The sequence below is a fragment of the Gadus chalcogrammus genome, chromosome 10 (genome assembly GCF_026213295.1).
Source record: "Gadus chalcogrammus isolate NIFS_2021 chromosome 10, NIFS_Gcha_1.0, whole genome shotgun sequence".
NCBI classification, from domain to species: Eukaryota; Metazoa; Chordata; class Actinopteri; order Gadiformes; family Gadidae; genus Gadus; species Gadus chalcogrammus.
This window is the reverse complement of record NC_079421.1, coordinates 13,579,283-13,596,938: the sequence shown is the minus strand read 5'-3', so window position 1 is coordinate 13,596,938 and position 17,656 is coordinate 13,579,283. Positions and strand designations below refer to the sequence as shown.

Below are 17,656 nucleotides of genomic sequence, written 5' to 3'. Positions count from 1 at the left end.
CTGAGAAATAACGCAGTAGACTTAAATTATTCTGATTAGGATTTAACGCATGATACGGGTTGAAATTACATTTATGAAGGGCGATGATAAAACATAATCGTTCTTCTCACTCTACAATTCTTCTGACTTCAGTTCACCACCACCATCCGTGTCGCCAATTCTCCTTTTCCTCCAAACCATGCGTACGCATGGGTCAGAGTTTGCTTAGGGCTGCGCACATTTTCCCGTCAAATTGTTTTTTTATAGATCACAACCTTGGCGTGGAAAGTCACGTACGCCAATTTCAGCCCCGTTTTGTGCGTACGCAACGGTTATAAATGAGACCCCAGAGCCGTTTAGCCATTCATCTCTTCAGGTGAAGACAGCAGCCTGGGACAATATCCGTATATTTTATTATGATTTTTTATTTAACATCAAAAAAGGCATATGAAACTACTTCATCTGTACAAATAAACTAATTTACATTTCTCAGAAAGAAAATAACGTTACACATCAAAGGTATCAGCTGGACACGCTAACAGCTTCTCGGATTCTTTTACAGATTCCTAAAATAAGAAGAAGAAAAAAGGAATGTTAACATTGTAAAGTCATGCGTTGTACTTCTATGAAATATTTGCCAAATTTATTAATCTTTAGTCTTATTGGAACTAAAGCTATATTTTATTTTCTTACCTGTTTGAGCATAAAACCAAAGGATAGATAAAAATGGTACCATTGGTAACATAACTTATTCAAAACCGTAAAGGCCAGCAGAATGTGCATCTGATGACATTAGTTTGTAAAAATAAAGTTTGTAGATACTACAAACTGTAATTATAAGAAATGTGTGTTAAAAAATTAATTACTCAGTTTACTACTAGTAAACTGACAATACATTTATTTTTAGAAATACACATTTGCAGTGAATTGTGATAAATAATGTTCCTGCAACATTTTTTACTATGCCAATAGGTTGCCAAATTACCACATAACTGGTTGACATATTTACCATATTGAAAATTGTAATTCTGAATTTCTGCGTCTTTGAATAAATCAACATATCTTAGACAGACATTTAAATCAACAGAAATACTTTTTGTGTCACTGTTTTTGCTCAGCAAGACCCAATATCCAAACTCTGAAAGTAGTAATAGTATGGGATCTCAGTGATGTCCTACTGTAATCCACGAGGTCCTCTCTCACCTTCCACTTGTCCACCGCTGCTGCGATGCCTAGTTCTGTGGCGGCGATGGCATCCCTGCCAGACTGCACCCGCTTGGCCAGAGCGGCGTTCTCTGCCTGGATCTTCTTAATCTCCTTCTGCAGGTGGGCCTCATATTTCAGGTAGTAGGGCATCACAAAGTCACACAGGTCCTCCTCCGGTACTCCACTGGGTCGCCTAGGACATCATGATCCAGGACATTTCATGACAACAATGCAAGGACATCAATTTTTTGTGTTGTCATTATATTAAGGTCAGTTGAACGAGTCTACTACAGCATACAATTCAAACAGGGTACCTCGGCAGGAGGGATAATGTTAACGACTAACCATGCAGGTTCTTTGTTGTCTTTCTCAGCTCTCTCCAACTTGTCTAGTTCATCTAGTTTGCATTTGAGCTCTCCCTCCTCCATCAGTTTGGTGATGTCCTCCTGGAAACCAAAGCCATGACTTGTATTTAAGGGACCCTGTTTTACCAGGTGTGAGCTTGATTAACAATCACAAGCAGTGGAAAATCTGCCTTTTCCTGTGCATGCTGGATAGATCAATCTTCTAGCCTAACAAGTGGGCAGTAGCAAATGTTGCTGATCTATACATCATAGACTTAGGTGGACACTCCTACTTGTGATGACACAGGAAAGGGCCGTATTTTAAACTGCTTGTAGCTAATCACATTTACACCAGGTGGTAAAATATTGGTCCTTTAAAGAAAACAATATGGATGCCAGGGATTAGGTATACAAGCGTACGCATTGCAAAGCACATAAACATCACGTCCTGCCCACCTGGATAGTCCTCTGCAGGTCCGACACGAACTGCTTGTGAATGTCCTCCATCACTTTGGGGTTCCTCTTGTAGAACGGGTGGAATGTTTTGGCGAACCTCTGGAAACTTATCAGACAGACAACGATGTTAGATCATTGGGAAAAAGTCTTAACACATCATTGAATAGCTTTATATACCGAAGACTCGCATACCTAGCGTCATCTATGTACTTATTGAGGCTTCTCTCCATGACTTTGTTGAATAGCTTCAGTCTGCCAGCCGGCGGCTCCCCGCCCTCACTGTGCCGCGACGACGTAGACACCGGTTGCTCTTCAGTCATCGCCGATGAGTCAATGTTGGTCGCGATGATAGGTTTTGTCTCCGTGTTCTTCTCCATTCTTCAACTGGAAGACGCTAGCTCTGCCGTGTTGTTATTATTTCACAGTGCCCGCCACTTCTACGGAACGCCGTCGCGGCCAAAAAGTGCGAGCGTCTCAGAGCGCAGTTACTTCACGCAGACGCAGAATCGACGTCGGAGTGACTAGTGTGTTCAGCTGTCTTTTCATTCAACCCGCCTGTCACTGCCCGACTGCAAGCATGGCACTGATCACAGGGCTTTTTGCGTTTTTCTGGCATTTACCCCAAATTTATAAATGGATATTAAAGCCATATTACAGCTTGTCAGTTCTTATGACTGTGGCATTCTTGATTATTCGCAAGGCTCCTGGCATATGCGAACACCTGGCGACGGACCGGGAGGACGGAAACTCCTGCGACTTTGACTGGGTAAGACCAAATTATTTTTAACCTTTGTATCAGTAACTTTAAATTGAGTTTTGATTGCAAAAGGACCACATATATAGGCTGTATAATATGTATTTCATATATAAAAAACCCTGTACGATGAGGCCAATCCCGATTAAACTTTTTATCATAAAAAAAAGTACGGAGTAGGCTACTTTTTTTACCTCAACATTTAGCTAAGGCCTGTTTAAGGTGTTTATTCTGATACATTCAGATAAAAGTTTTATGGTAGGACGGTTATACTGATTAAATTACTTTATTTACTACTACTCAATACTTAATCAATAGGCTCCTGAAAAACATAATCCATTATGAATGATGACGTCCATCCCTAATTAAATGTTGACTTACAGAGAGAAGTAGAGATTCTCATGTTCCTCAGTGCCGTTGTGATGATGAAGAACAGGAGGGCTAGTAAGTACACACACACACACACACACACACACACACACACACACACACACACACACACACACACACACACACACACACACACACACACACACTGTAGACACATTGTAAACATTGCATTTGCCACCACACAGACAAAGAAAGGAGTGTTTACCATAAACTGTGGTTTCCTTTGTTTTGCAAACATTGTTATCAGTACCTATACCGACCCCCATACACATCTATCTTCTAACTACTGTTTTCTTATTTTGTCTTCCTCTCTCTGATAGTCACTTTGGAGCAGCACGTTGGCAATCTCTTCTTGTTCAGCAAGGTCGCCAATGTTATCCTCTTCTTCCGACTGGACATTCGCTTGGGCCTACTCTATCTGGTCCTGTGTCTTGGTCAGTAGCCCTTGTCGAGAGTGATCTGAACCATCAGATATCTTACAGCAGAGTTGTAAGAACGGTTACAGCTCACAGTAAATGTTAAACTGAGCATACAGTGTTGGTGTCAACAAGCTTTTAAAAGTCTGCAGGGACCAACTGCTGTATTCTACAAATTGTCAGGGTGGTTTGGAAGTCTTGAATTCAAGTCGATTTTAGTTGGATATCCCTTAGTAACGCTAATGCTACGGCCACACCAAACGCATTACTCACGTTGGATAACGCGTGTAACGTGCCTAACTTGACGCTTACAGTTTCACAGAGGCAGGCTCACCTTAGCCCTCCAATCAGTGAGGAAAAGGGTGAAAAGCTGAGATTACCGCCTGGTTTTTCGTGTTGTGAATCGTCCTAATCGTGAAGCATTTTGCTGTGTGTAGATATATATATTATATTACAAGTCCTATCTTTCTTATGCTCTTTTTCAGCGTTTGTCATGACCTGTAAACCACCGCTCTACATGGGCCCAGAGTACATTAAGTACTTCAGTGACAAAACCATAGACGTAAGTGGCCGCATTGGTCTTAAGTTTAAGGGAAAGTTAAATAAAGTTAAATAAAAAATGAATGAAATCTGTTCTGTAATATTTATATCATATAGTGTGTATAATATATTGTATTATCTTAAATGTTTTGATCAGGACGAGCTGCAGAAGGACACACGCGTCACCTGGATCGTTGAGTTCTACGCCAACTGGTCCCCAGAGTGCCAGTCCTTCGCCTCCATGTTTGCTGACCTCTCACTCAAGTAAGAGACCCTCTTCTCTCCTCTCCCTAATAGATTACCGATCACAAGCACCCTTTTCGTTTACTTAGTGACTATTTAATTGCTAACTAAACTTGTTAATGTTTGATTTGCAATGACATGATTTCCTCAAGGCATCTCCAATATGTTTGATTGACCTAACACATTAATAGAGGAACGACTGGGCTGGATCACATGGATATTCTAACAATATGGTTGTACACCCGACCTTCGCCTTTCCCCTGCAGGTACAACTGCAAAGGTCTCAAGTTTGGGAAGCTCGACATCGGACGGTATGGAGAGGTGGCTGAGAGGTCAGTCATCCAGCGTGTTCTATAGAGCAGGGAAATGGCAGTATCTTAATGATGAGTAGACCATTGATAACAAGCCATATAATATATATGGCCCTATTGTATGGTCTTTGTTCCACCAACACAGGTTCAGGGTCAGCACCTCTGCCCTCACCAAACAACTCCCCACATTGGTGCTCTTCCAAGGAGGTGTCGAGATCATGAGACGACCAATGGTGGACAAGAAAGGCAGAGCTGTGTCCTGGACCTTCAATGAGGTGTGTGTGTGTGTGTGTGTGTGTGTGTGTGTGTGTGTGTGTGTGTGTGTGTGTGTGTGTGTGTGTGTGTGTGTGTGTCCCTCCCAACTTTTTAATGTAACTTTTTTTAAACAAATTATACCACCAGGTTTGAGTTTGATTAGCCATTACAAGCAGTTTTGAAAATCTGCCTCATCTGACATCATAGGTGGGCGTGTCCACCTATGGCCACCTTTAAATGATTGACATGACAATGACATTTAATGACGTAAAACGGTGTCTGTGACCCTCTCCCAGGAGAACATCATCCGAGAGTTCAACCTAAATGAGCTGTTCCAGAAATCAAAGAAGCAGAAGAAAGCAGGAGCAGAGGAGGTGGTGCCGGTGCAGCCCGCGGCTGTGGATCCAGACCTGCCCATCGAGAGCAAGAAAGACCAATGAGCCAGGGAGACCTGGACCCAGGACATGGGACTCGGTACACTATTAACATCACTTCAGGTGCTCATACGGCCTGGATGACTTCTTGTTGAGATTTGACGTAAAAACAAAGCAGTACTGGTCTGAGTGACATCCACATGAGAAACAGAAAGAATGTACAGTCTGCAATCGTGCAGAAATCCTTGTTTTTTATATTATATCCACCTGTGTCTCTACTGCGGTTGGGTCAGTTTTGTTGCCTTTTACCTACCGTATAAAGTAAACCTTTAAATATTGTTGTGCCTTTTTATATGACATGTCATCAACAAAGAGAGCAATGTTTGTAAAGTAAAGTTTGATTGAACAGGAAAAGTACTTCACTCATGTGCACACACACACACTATCCACACACTTATTCTGAGAACACTTTAAAAACTCTTTAATAAGGCCATATTGGAAATGTCTTTTACATATTCATTAGATATTTGTGGAACAAGTTTCATTCTTCGCAGCCCGACAATAGCAGGTTTTTTTTTCTTCTCACTTACACATGAACGTCTATCCAGCCACAGATTGAAATTGTTCAGAGGCTATCAATATTGTTGCCTTCTCAGGTCCTGTTTGTGCCATTAATGCTCTGAATGACGATGACTCCATTTATTAATACGCACGGATTGGTTCAGCACGGCAAACAAATAAAAACCCAACCCTCATGCACACCAAAGATGGCTTCTGGGGATATGGGGGGGAGGAGGGAGGAGGGGGAGGGAAAAACACTGAAGAAAGTAATCTAGGATGGCCTATACCTGCCTCCGTCGTCCCCACACCAAAACTGAAAGGCATGCAACATTTAAGCCAAGCGAAGACGTTCTAATCTAAACATTTCTCCTTTGCGCAAAAAAAAGCTTTTCAGATCCCCTGAATCCTGACTTACACAGATACTCGACACACTTCCATCCTGACCAATGTTTTTTTTTTTTATACATTTTCACGGGCAAAAATGTGAACTGTACCTTTTTGAAAATAAAGTATATATATATATATTTTTAAATATCCAAATTGAAACATACCAAAAAATACTTGACAGAACAGAAGTTATAAAAAAAGAAAGAAGAAAATCATATAAAAAAATGCGCTTGCATCGTTATAAATTGTGTAGAGGTGAGAAAAACAAACACACTTAATGCTCACGTCCCTATTTCACACCCCTAAACCTCCATTGATCAATGATAAACCGTCTTAGTTGATGGTTCCAAACCCTGACCAGGCGAACCTGCTCTGGGTTAGAAAAATAAAGATATGGCCAAATAATTGCAAACCAAAGTCTGGCGACAAGTAGCAGCTGGTTTTGAACTTAACAGAACTACTTTCTTTCTGTCTAATTAAATAAATAAGCCCCTGCTCCCACTGCCCCATTTGGCTGGGTTACTTTTACCATCTTGCCTGACAGATAATGCCGTTGTATATCCCCGCAAGAATAAAAAACCTCAACCTAAACCCAGAAACACCAAAGAAATGACAGTATTTTAAAGCTCAAAACATAATTTGCATAATGTGTTCAGCATAAATGTTACAAGCCTACATTCCACAAAAATATTTGTGCTGCAGTGACTCAAATTCTTTGTGGCTTTTGAAACGTCACTCCATTGTTTTTGCCACTGCGACGGTCGGCCAAGGGTTCGAGGGATGTTACTTGGATACAGATCATATCGAAGCAAGCTCTTGAGTGGCTGATGCAGCCATCAAGTTTAGCAGGCAACACAATATAACTCATTTCAGGAATAATTAAACACCATTAAAAATAATCATTTTTTTCAATACCTGACCATTTGACCCAAGAATTGTAACCCCATTTATACAGCTATAAAACAATGGGTTTAAAAAATTTTACAAAACTAAAATTATACTTTGTTTTGAGGGATATAGATCATAGGACAATTTGAAAAGGTAGACATTGACTGCATCCTCTTTAGTCGTTCTGAGCTTGGATTGGCGTGTGTGTGGTCCAATCAGACCACGGAAGAGGAAGTCAGTGGAAGTCTCGTTGGGGATTCGTTGTCCCGTCTTTCCTCTTCAAGTCCCATTTCAAATGGATAAAGGGATATTTTTTAAAACAGGGGGAGGGACAACTATTGCAACTCTCCGTGTGCATAAGGGAGCAAATGACCGAGAAGCTCCTCAGGTTGTACCGAGTGTGGTCCACGCTCATCGTTCAGTGGCGCCGGCTCTACGGCTCGCCAAGGGGGCGAACGCAAATCAAGTTCGACGTGCGTTCAACACAAAAACGTTTTCTTCCTCTTCCATTTGAGCTGCATGTTTTTTTATCCCGCCAGTATCAAACGATGGCAGAGAAGAAAGGCGAGCAGTATTACAAATTTAAGAAACAAAGTACCAGCCTAGTAGGTCCCTGCCAAACAGGACACACAGAGAGTCTGTTGAAAGAGGTGGAAGTGGGTCACCCCCGAAGGAACGGTAGAAGAAGAGTCATCCGTCGGACGTCGTATCCTTCCTGGTGTGGTGAAGGAACGTCTGTCGCTCAAACCGATATCTCATAGGTGGTTCCTCCGACGCCCGTGACCTTCTTCACCCCGCCCCCTGGTTTGGATATTGCGTGATTGGACGAGCCTGGGCGAGAGGTGGATCTGATTGGGTAGCAGAAAAGAGGGAGGGGAAAGGAGTAGGGGGGGGGGAGGGGTTGAGGAGGTGGACATTGGACAAAGGATGGATGACGGTGAGTGATTCAACTTCAGCAAAAAAACACAACGAATTGCTTTGCATACATTAATTGGCAATGATCATCGAATGTAGGATGATTACTATAAGTATGTGAGAAAAAGTAAGGAAGCGCCAGCAGGGGTAGGAATATACAGATCATGCTGGAGGAGCGAAGCTTCTTAGAATTCGAGAAACCGTTTTTGTATAGTTTACGCCATGAATCAAAAAAGGCATCTTGTCATCGACCTGCTCCGAGATGGTCGGACCAGGTCGATGTTGACAAGATGCCTTTTTTAATTCATGGCTTATATAAGAGGCCTTTTTTGACCATCTCAGACCAGGTCTGACACTTTGTTGTAATAGACTCCCTATTGCCAAATGGTGCCATGCTCATTACAGCTCAATGAATCATGAATCTTGATTAAAGACTTGGAACTATAGAATCCAACTAACTATAGAATCAACTTACAGCAGCAGAGGTTGCAGCACTAAACGGGACAGGACGGGGAAGGGGGGATGGAGGGAAGCTTTAAATACCGAGATCATGCTACTCATGCAACCAACCCATGCACTGAAACACTTCTTAGACGGTAGGTACGCAGACACATTACTAAAACACCCAGACTTTGAGCAGGCAGAGAAGGAGGAAGACTCACACAGATCTGGGAGGAGGAAGAGTGTGGACACAAACCAAGAAGGAAGAAAAGGAGGAGAAGGATTAGGAGGAAGAGCAGCAGGCGGACCAGTCTGGCGGCGGAGCTCTACTCACTGCGGGGCCCTCGGGCCTCCTCCCGGCACCCCGGGGCCCGCCGGCCGGCCCTTCGGCTGCCCCGCCCCCGCCGCCGCCGCCACCGCCACCGCCTCGGCCCCGTACGACTGCGACTTGCCGAGGGATGGGCCGCGGGGCGGGGGGGACACCGGCGGCTCCAGCGAGCGGGCCCTGGGCGAGGAGGAGGAGGGGGGCGACGAGGGGAAGAAGCTGGGGGGGGAGGCGCGGGGGGACCAGGGGGCGGAGTCCTTGCTGTGCTGCAGGAGTTGGTGGGTCTCAGGGGGCCCGGAGGAGGGAGGGGTCGGGCTCACGGCCCGCAGGTAGGCCCTGTGGGGGGAGGAGAAAGAGGCGGAGCCCTGGAACAGCTGCCCCTCCCTCTGCTGGGCGATCTGAGCGGAGAGGAAGGGCGACGTGTAGCCCTGCAGCGGGCCCCCGGCCCCCCCCGTGGGGGGTGGCGAGGCCGCGGCGCCGGCCGCCGCGTGGAAGCCGCAGTGGGGGGGGGGCTTCGGCGGCGACAGCTCGTGGGCCGCGGACTCGAACTCCGGGCTCTCGGAGGGCGTCGGCAGGCTGTCGTAGGACAGGCTGCCGTTGCGGGGCGTCTGATTGGCCAGGCTCTTGTAGCTGGTGTCCGTGGTGCCCTCCGATTGGAGCGTGGGGAGGGCGGAGTGCGGCGTGTGCGCCGTGCGCACGCTGGAGGCGTACGAGCCGCCGGCCGACAGCACCAGGGACGACGGGTACGAGGTGTAGGAGCGGCCCGCCAGGGAGTACCCCGACACGCCACCCGCCGCCACCCCCCCGACGTGCACCCCCACCACAGGGCCTCCGGGGCCCTCGCCCCTTTCCCCTCCTCCTCCTCCTCCTCCTCTGCGTGGCCCCGCCCCCCTCCCCGGCGCCGCGGCGCCGTCCAGGCTGCTGGGCTCAGAGCGGTAGCCGGGCTGGCGGCTGGACTGGAGGATGGAGGGAGAGGGCGTGTCCAGACTCTCGCCGCGCATCATCATCATCATCTGTGGAGGAGGAGGAGGCAGAGAGAGAGAGCAAGAGAGAGAGAGAGAGAGAGAGAGAGAGAGAGAGAGAGAGAGAGAGAGAGAGAGCAAGAGAGCGAGAGCGAGAGAGAGAGAGAGCGAGCATGAGAGAGCGTGCGAAAGAGCGAGAGAGCGAGTAAGAGAGAGAGAGAGAGAGAGGGAGCCAGAGAGGGAGCGAGAGAGAGAGTGTGAGAGAGCAAGAGAGAGAGAGAGAGAGAGCGAGAGTGAGAGTAAGAGTGAGAGAGAGCAAGAGAGAGCGAGAGAGAGGGGGGGGCGGTGAACACCATGACAATGAGAAAAAATAAAAAGGGAATACAAACACAAAACACAGAGATGCAATGTTACCTCGAGGCCAGATAACATAGCCGGGAGAAGTCAAGCAAACAACAGAGGAAAGGTAAAAAAATAAATAAAAGAATTTGGCTTCATAGACAATGGAACAGACGAGGTGGTAGAGAGACAGCGGAGGGGGGACTGGACGCTGGGCGAGTGTGGTACTCCGTCATCACACCAGGGGACCAAGAACCAACCAACCGGACCACCCAGGGCAAGCACTAGATACTGTGGACCATGTCTTGACACACATGTATCCACAGGATGTAGATAAGGACGACACGGATATAATCTAGAACGCATTCCAGTCAACGCCGTCTCGGGGGTAAGGATAGGCCCACAGACACACACACTGAGAGGGAAAAGAGAGACAGTCCGATGGTGACACACACACACACAGAGATGACACTAGCTTAGACTTACTGATAGACTGATGGCCACTGAACGATCAATACAAAGTTTTAAAACAAACAAACAAACACAGAAACAGAACAGGGGTATTGCATTAACCATAAATTATCTTAGATATGGACGGCATAACTCAAGCCCACGTTTCTGTGGGCCAGAATTGGCGAGATGGTCTCCAAACCACGATGAGCCCAGTGTTGGAGCACTGCTGCTATTTTAACAGCTATCAAGATTAATACATAATTATTATAGAGCTATGGGAAAGAAGCCCCACAGACTTCACTGTGCAAACAAGTAAGTCCCTCACATGTAGCATAAACGCAGCAAATCAGAAGCAGCGATAAATAAAAAGACAGCAAAGTCAGATACATACAATAAACAATAGCTATGGATTAGGAGCACGAAATAAGCATAATATCATCATTACCAATTTTATTTTCAATACTTTAGTATGCACTTTTAAATGTTGTGGTGTGAACCACAGCATAAAACATTACAGGTTAATTATAGCAATTTGCGCAATGACTCCCATCATGCACCGGGGCATGGTTACCAGGAAGACAGGAAGATGACTCTACGATTGTATGTGTAATCAGATGACAGTGTTTGTGTGTGTGTATGTGTGCGTGTGTGTGTGTATCTACCTTGTTGGGGTGTGCATGTGCAGTGTGGTTCTTTGAAGGGCTGTTGAAGGCTGGCCGGTACTTGTACATCGACGGAGTGGGAGGAGCCACAGTCAGCAGGCTGCTCTCTGTCCGAGGGGAGGGACGGGGAACGGGTGAAGCATGCGTCAAGAGCAGTCAAGTAGTCAGTGTAGTACAGATACACTGTTATAAAAAAACACTGTTGTGGGTCAACCCAAAGGACTACAATGCTGCGCTTTGTGTGTGCCTTGAGGCCGCGAGAGAGGGAGGGGTGTTTACAAGGGAACTCCCTCGACAGCGGCGTAAACGACAGAGCGACGTTAAGCGCGCACACACACACACACACACACACACACACACACACACACACACACACACACACACACACACACACACACACACACACACACACACACACACACACACACACACACACACACACACACACACACACACACACACACACACTTTATGGTCCTCACTCGGTACTAAGGTCAGCTATTGGGTGGTCCTAAACTGCCACTTAACTCTGGTTAGTGTTTAACAGCACTGGCCCCGACGGTGGATGTCGTGTGATGCACCGTTCCTCTTCCTGCCGGCCCTTACCTTCGGTGTCGGCGCGGGGAAGGCCGGGGTACCGCAGCTCCGGCTTTGGAGGGGGCGGCGGCTCAACGTCCGCCGACTGACTCTCCAGCTGCTCCAGACTGCTCTTGGACTGATGCACGGACACACAGACTTATATTATATAAAGTATTTGTTGACTGGTTTTCCTTCAGATAGGGAAATAAAAATACAACTTAATCCGAGGGATCCTTACCCGGTTACTGTGCCGGTCGTTCTGGAGGCCGTTGTCCAGAACCTTGGCCTCCAGCTGGGCCTCGGTGAGGGCCGGCCTCAGGAAGGGAGGCTGCACTTCTGCCTTCTGGGGGCCCCGCAACCGGCCCACGTACCTGACCACGGCACACGCAGATAGCATTAGACGGAAACACTCAGCGCTGTACAGATCTCACACATCGGACCACCATGCAACACACGGTCAGAGTCCTAGGCGTGTAATGAGAAGGACACCAGGGGGATGGGTAGGGGGACAGAGAGGCGGGCGGGTTGCAGCACACTGACCTGGGAGCCTGCGAGCTGCACAGCATGTGGGAGATGTTCTTCACGCAGCCGTTGGTGAAGGGGTTCACACCTCCACGGAACTTCCCCGTCACCTGGGCGGAGCGAAGAGGAGTCCTTTAATGTAGCGCGACCCGCGTTTCATTCATCCCCCTCCCCCTACGGTAATCCTGAACTTATAATGATCTCAGAGAGACATTCAAAAGTGATGGTCTTTTTTTTTTGCATACTAGATCAAATTTCATTCATGGGACTGCATTTAGGGTAAGGTTGATGAATGAATTTCTAGTCATGTCCAAGCTCACTGAATTAACTCATAACCAATACTAAACTTCCATACTCATTATATGAAATGAACATATATTACGATAAAAAGTGTAATGTAATGGATTTCATAACCGTCAGAGGAGTGAAACATAAAGTCCTCACTAACGTCACAGTGCTATTTTGGCTTGAGATTGAAAGAGGGCTGATGTGACGCATACAGACAGCAGCCCAGCCTACCTGTTCGTTTGTGGTCCTCCCACGGGCCACCAGCACCATATGAAACCCAGTGAGGCCAGCCACTGGTACGAAGAACAGCCCAGCCACACACATCACAGCCATACTGGGAGACGCGGTCAAGGAGACCCAACAACGTGAACCGCGACAGCGGACAAACTGGGTATTGAGGGTTGTAGTGACGAGTCATTAAGCGGGCAAGTGGTTTCACCTCAGAGTCAATGCAATTAGCTCCACAAGAGAGCCGCCGTTATGTGTGGCTGGTTCCTCCCTAATGAGTCAATCACCGTTATGTTACGCCTCTCGAAGAATACAACAGGAATCTAATCCAATTATGTAAACAAGTGGCTTAAGGAAGACTAATCTGAATTAATTGAAATGAAATGAAGGATAGAAAGAGTCGAGAAAGTTTCCGCTTCGGGGAGGTTGGTAACCCGATCCCCGGCAGACAAAAGACGGGTGCTGTTTCAAACCCCCAGGTGTTTAACCTTGTGAAACCAGACTCCGACCGCAGGGGAACCAGACGCCAGCGCTACAGGGAAGGGCATCGCTCCTGCTCAAACAGGTAGCCATCGCCCCTGTGCGTGGCTGGGGCCCGGCTACGGGAGGAGGAGGAGGAGGAGGAGGAGGAGAAGGATACGTGACGGCGGCGTGCGCCGTGTCCAGCTGCTCGCGGTGGTGCAGGACGAACACCAGGCCGAAGCCAAACACGTTGACGATGTGGGTGGTCAACGACAGCAGGAAGAGGAAGAAGTAGCGGTAGTTCCTGCGGCCGATGCAGTTGTTCACCCAGGGGCAGTGGTGGTCAAAGTCCTGCCGGTGGACAGAGGAGTGTCAGAGAGGGGGGGGGGGGGGGGGGGGGGGGGGGGGGGGGGTGAAGGTTTGGCAGGATGTGTAACTGTGCGTGTGTGTGTGTACCTCCACGCAGTTGTCGCAGACGGAGCAGTGGGAGCAGCGCGGGGGCCTGTAGAAGCGGCAGGTGGAGCACCACTTCATGCGCACTTGGATGCCCCGGATCTCCACCGTCTTGTAGAGCGGCGCGCGGAAGTCGTCCTCCTTGTCCTCGTCTTCCTCCGCTGTGGAGTCACACGGAGTTACGCTCCAGTGCTGCGGCGGTTCGACGCAGCGTTTCATTTCAGTTGTGCGCGTGTGTGCACGTGGCGTATGTATTGGTGGGAGCATGTGTTGGTGTTGGTGTTGCGCTAGTGCGTAGGTCTGGCCCGCGTGCGAGTGCGCGTGCGTGTGCGTGTGTGGGTGTGTGTGTGTTAGTGCGTGCGCGAGTACATACCTCTGGGGAAGACCCCAGGGTCCATGAAGGTGGCCATGCAGAAGTTGGCCAGAGTGAAGAGGAAGACGACGGCGATATAGAAGGGGATCACAGCGGACAGGTAGTCCGACAGCCACGGGCACCTGGGGAGGACGACATGACCCAACTCAGCCCAAGGATCCACTGACTAAGCCACCATAAATATAAATCATCATTCAGCCAACTGACAAACGCTGTCATGTGTCAGCCAACAGGACGAGAAACCAACCACTGGACAAACCGGTTGGGTAAAAGGAGGGTTAGTTTACGTATATCTAGGCGAACAGCCAAGAGCCAAGACATGAACATTTCACTGAACCTGTGTTAGAATCGTTGGTTTAATGTTGTGTAAGAGGGTGTGTGTGTGTGAGAGAGACAGAGAGGGAGCAAGCGAGAGAGAGAGCGAGAGGGAGAGCGAGAAAGCGAGAGAGCGAGAGCATGAGAGAGAGAGCGAGCGAGAGTGAGTGAGAGAGAGCAAGCAAGAGCATGAGAGAGTTAGAGAGAGAGCAAGAGAGGGGGCTCAAGAGAGAGAGCGCAAGAGAGCGAGAAGTCAGTCAGTCCGTCAGTCACAGACAGAGAGCGCAAGAGCAAGAAAGAGGGAGAGACACTTACGTGAAACAGAAGAACAGCGTGGTGGATCCCACCAGGAACAGGGCGGCCGCCGACACGGGGACGTAGCGGCTGGGTCGGAAGGGGCGGGGCGGAGTGGAGGCCGGCCCACCGACCCCACCTCCGACCCCCCCGCTGCTGAAGCCCGGCATCCCGAGGTCCGGTCACAAACTGATAAAGGGGGGGGAGGCGGCGAGCAGGGAGGAGGCCGACCGCCTATCTACTGTGATGGCTTCTTCTCGATGGGTCACCGCGAGGACCGTGACCAGGGGGCCATGGCGGAACCGGCCATGGGTGCAGATCGGAAGCTAAAGTAGGTCCAGACGGGGGCCGTCGTACAAAGCAGCGAACTGAGGGCTCACGGTGAGGGCTTCACCGGTATTTAGAAAAATATTTCCACACCGAAATTATCAGTCCACTTTCCTCCGAAGAATCACATATGCATTTATAATGTGTATTTTCTGTGCATTGCCATTAAACAAAAAAAGATGTGTGGGTCATTCATAAATAATTATATATGGCTTCCACTGATGACCTTTTTGGTGCAAACTATATTCAAAATATTCTGCCGCAATTCTTACTGTGGCACTTGTGAAACCAAAATAAAGGGGCGCAATAGCGTCAGCCCTTGCATGCACCCTTAAATATGCATCAGTCAGAGTCCAGATTGTCCCTCACGCAGAGCATTTGGAAATCAATGGCAAAAGTTAGCACATGGCCGGCCTCCAGTCTTAAAGCAGAAGCAAGCAGAGGGAGGCCGTGGTCAGAAGCCAGTTGAGGGAGGGAGACTGAATCAAGCTGAGGGAGCTCAGTGTAGTAGATGATAACTTCTGGGCTTGTGCAGAATGTACGGGGGCAGGGGGGTTTAGGCACTGAGGGGATGGCTGTGAGGATACCTTACAATGGCAAAGACCCGCTGGTCTCAACTTTAACAGCGGAGGATGAAAAGAAGTTAAACAAAAAATATATATCTTTAAAAACAAAACCAACCAGAAATGTTAATAACGAAAGAATTATAAAAATGTCTGCTCAACCCTCGTTGCATTCAAAAATACAATTCTCTTCAGAGGGCTGGTCTCTGGTGGACCTTGGGATCGCGTGTCAATGCGCGACTGGAGTCAACTCAGTCCGAACAGCGCTGGCAGGAGCGTGGCCGGGGAATCACTGTAGACGGCCGGGTCTAGGTGCCGGGACCCATCCCATCTCCAAACTCTCTGCAGAGAAGCCTCCTTTCCCATCATACGATTTAGAAGAATAAATCTTGTGCTACAACATGGTCGGAAAGTCAAACATCCACATCCATCCAGCTTTTGCTCCGCCTTTAGTCGTCGGCTTGGTATTGTTTTATCTGTTGTTTTGAGTCAACAGACTATCTCATGGCCCTAGGAAGAAGAATATCACAATTGAGTAAATAGTACTGACTCAGTTAATATTAGAAGCAGCGCACATACATTCTGGAAATGTAGCAGTTATAAAGATTTGAAAATACCATATCTACTGTGACACTGCATGTGTATTACAATATGCTTAAAACCTATGATAACATACATAGTAGAACATGAATGAGGATAAGGATAACGCTTAAAAACCTGTGACCAAAACTAAAGGGGAGTCTTACATAAAATAGCAGTGGAGTCTTGCTGTTGCTTACACAATTTTGTGACCATCCTTACCACATACACATAAAACGAGTAAAACCGCAGGACTCAAACGCCCAAATTAATGAAACCCTCGTCATGACACAAGTGTTGCGTGGGGCACTACACTAGTACTTTTTAATTTCCTTCCTGCCTATCTAACGTCGACACACCTCTCTTCCAAACACTCACTGTAATTACAGAGCTGTAGCACAACAACAGGCTGACACTCAGTGGAGTGTGACCCACTCAGACGGTGTTGTTAATCATCCCATCAGCCGCACAATAAATCCCCTCCCGACGACAATGGATTGTAATCCTAAAACCTCCCAGTCAAGCAAATCTAGTAGTGTTCAATCAGAGAGCCGGTGTTCAGCCTGTTTTACATGACATTACATTTAACCTAATTTCCCCTACATAACATTCATATTAATGATGTGATCCACGGGAAAATGTGAGGCGTGTTAGGCAGCACCATGAGTGAAACACGGAAGATATATTGGATATCAATAAATAGAGCAGGTAACCCTGGTGTTAAGTTACAGGCCGGGGCAGTGAGGGAAGTGTGAGCTAGCGGGAGGGGTGGATGATTAACCTCCTCAGTCTGACAGGACACACATCCTAACTTTGAACACATGCTAACGTTCAGTTGCAGACTTAAACGCTGATCTGCTGTGGTGTTATTTAACGGATTGCTTTCATATAGCAAAGCTATTTTGCGACACTGTCTATTGCTTTCCCACAGGAGAGCCCGACAGCTAAAGTGGCTAACACTAAAGCAGCTATATTAAAGCAGCTAACATGAAAGCGGCTAGCGTTACCTGGATAGCGTGGAACTTTTATCTCCTCTGACCCGTCATTCATCCAACTTGGCGACTTGTATATCCATTTGAGACGTGACAAATAAAAAAAGAACCGGCGAAACACCGCATGACATGCCAGATATTTTGGATGTAGTCGCTGCTTTCTGTCAGGGTGTGTTTAGTTTCGGTCCTCCTTGAACTAGCCGCTAACACGTTAGCTTCCTAGCGAGACATCGGAATCCCGGAAGTGGTCCCTTCTGTCTCAGGTGGGATGAGCAGCCAATCAGGGGTCGGGATTTGTGGCGCTTTCAAGCCATTCGGCATTAGTTTTTATCTGACAGGGTTTATACATATCAAACTTGATAATCAACTCTATACTCGGTCATATACTCTGTATATATTTTTAGAATACGATATTATATTAGACATGAAGGCCAATTAACATCTTATTATATAAACCCAATTGATAAACATATACCTACA

General features: G+C 47.4%; 3 protein-coding genes across 3 annotated transcripts; 1 reads left to right on the top strand and 2 right to left on the bottom strand.

Moving 5' to 3' along the window:
• Positions 1-382: 382 nt before the first annotated feature.
• Positions 383-2,496, bottom strand: si:dkey-6i22.5 (polyamine-modulated factor 1). Its single transcript, XM_056600684.1, has 5 exons — positions 2,178-2,496; positions 1,986-2,091; positions 1,531-1,631; positions 1,183-1,378; positions 383-545 (listed from the first exon to the last, which is right to left on the bottom strand). The coding sequence occupies exons 1-5, from the start codon at positions 2,360-2,362 to the stop codon at positions 486-488; spliced, it is 648 nt and encodes a 215-aa protein (XP_056456659.1). The 5' UTR covers positions 2,363-2,496; the 3' UTR covers positions 383-485.
• LOC130390620 (thioredoxin-related transmembrane protein 2-B-like) lies at positions 2,466-6,041 on the top strand. Its single transcript, XM_056600681.1, has 8 exons — positions 2,466-2,751; positions 3,123-3,183; positions 3,450-3,563; positions 4,031-4,107; positions 4,243-4,349; positions 4,595-4,660; positions 4,785-4,914; positions 5,191-6,041. The coding sequence occupies exons 1-8, from the start codon at positions 2,563-2,565 to the stop codon at positions 5,332-5,334; spliced, it is 888 nt and encodes a 295-aa protein (XP_056456656.1). The 5' UTR covers positions 2,466-2,562; the 3' UTR covers positions 5,335-6,041.
• On the bottom strand, positions 5,503-17,481 carry zdhhc5b (zinc finger DHHC-type palmitoyltransferase 5b). The gene is made up of 12 exons (XM_056600675.1): positions 17,192-17,481; positions 14,737-16,115; positions 14,107-14,228; positions 13,737-13,894; positions 13,459-13,631; positions 12,822-12,924; positions 12,321-12,412; positions 12,019-12,151; positions 11,808-11,916; positions 11,202-11,308; positions 8,795-9,798; positions 5,503-7,952 (listed from the first exon to the last, which is right to left on the bottom strand). Exons 2-12 carry the CDS (start codon positions 14,883-14,885, stop codon positions 7,847-7,849), a joined length of 2,256 nt encoding a protein of 751 aa, XP_056456650.1. The 5' UTR covers positions 14,886-16,115; positions 17,192-17,481; the 3' UTR covers positions 5,503-7,846.
• Positions 17,482-17,656: the final 175 nt, after the last annotated feature.

What these genes read in the sequence shown, in the direction of transcription:
- si:dkey-6i22.5 (XM_056600684.1), bottom strand. Translation starts at nt 2,362, where the DNA reads ATGGAGAAGAACACGGAGACAAAACCTATCATCGCGACCAACATTGAC. An exon ending in ACCTGCAGAGGACTATCCAG is followed by an intron (nt 1,632 to 1,985) that starts GTGGGCAGGACG and finishes TTTGGTTTCCAG; the next exon opens with GAGGACATCACCAAACTGAT. An exon ending in GACAACAAAGAACCTGCATG is followed by an intron (nt 1,379 to 1,530) that starts GTTAGTCGTTAA and finishes ATGATGTCCTAG; the next exon opens with GCGACCCAGTGGAGTACCGG.
- LOC130390620 (XM_056600681.1), top strand. Translation starts at nt 2,563, where the DNA reads ATGGCACTGATCACAGGGCTTTTTGCGTTTTTCTGGCATTTACCCCAA. An exon ending in TTTGCTGACCTCTCACTCAA is followed by an intron (nt 4,350 to 4,594) that starts GTAAGAGACCCT and finishes TTTCCCCTGCAG; the next exon opens with GTACAACTGCAAAGGTCTCA. An exon ending in TGTCCTGGACCTTCAATGAG is followed by an intron (nt 4,915 to 5,190) that starts GTGTGTGTGTGT and finishes ACCCTCTCCCAG; the next exon opens with GAGAACATCATCCGAGAGTT.
- zdhhc5b (XM_056600675.1), bottom strand. Translation starts at nt 14,885, where the DNA reads ATGCCGGGCTTCAGCAGCGGGGGGGTCGGAGGTGGGGTCGGTGGGCCG. An exon ending in TCTGCGACAACTGCGTGGAG is followed by an intron (nt 13,632 to 13,736) that starts GTACACACACAC and finishes GTCCACCGGCAG; the next exon opens with GACTTTGACCACCACTGCCC. An exon ending in CACATGCACACCCCAACAAG is followed by an intron (nt 9,799 to 11,201) that starts GTAGATACACAC and finishes CCTCCTCCACAG; the next exon opens with ATGATGATGATGATGCGCGG.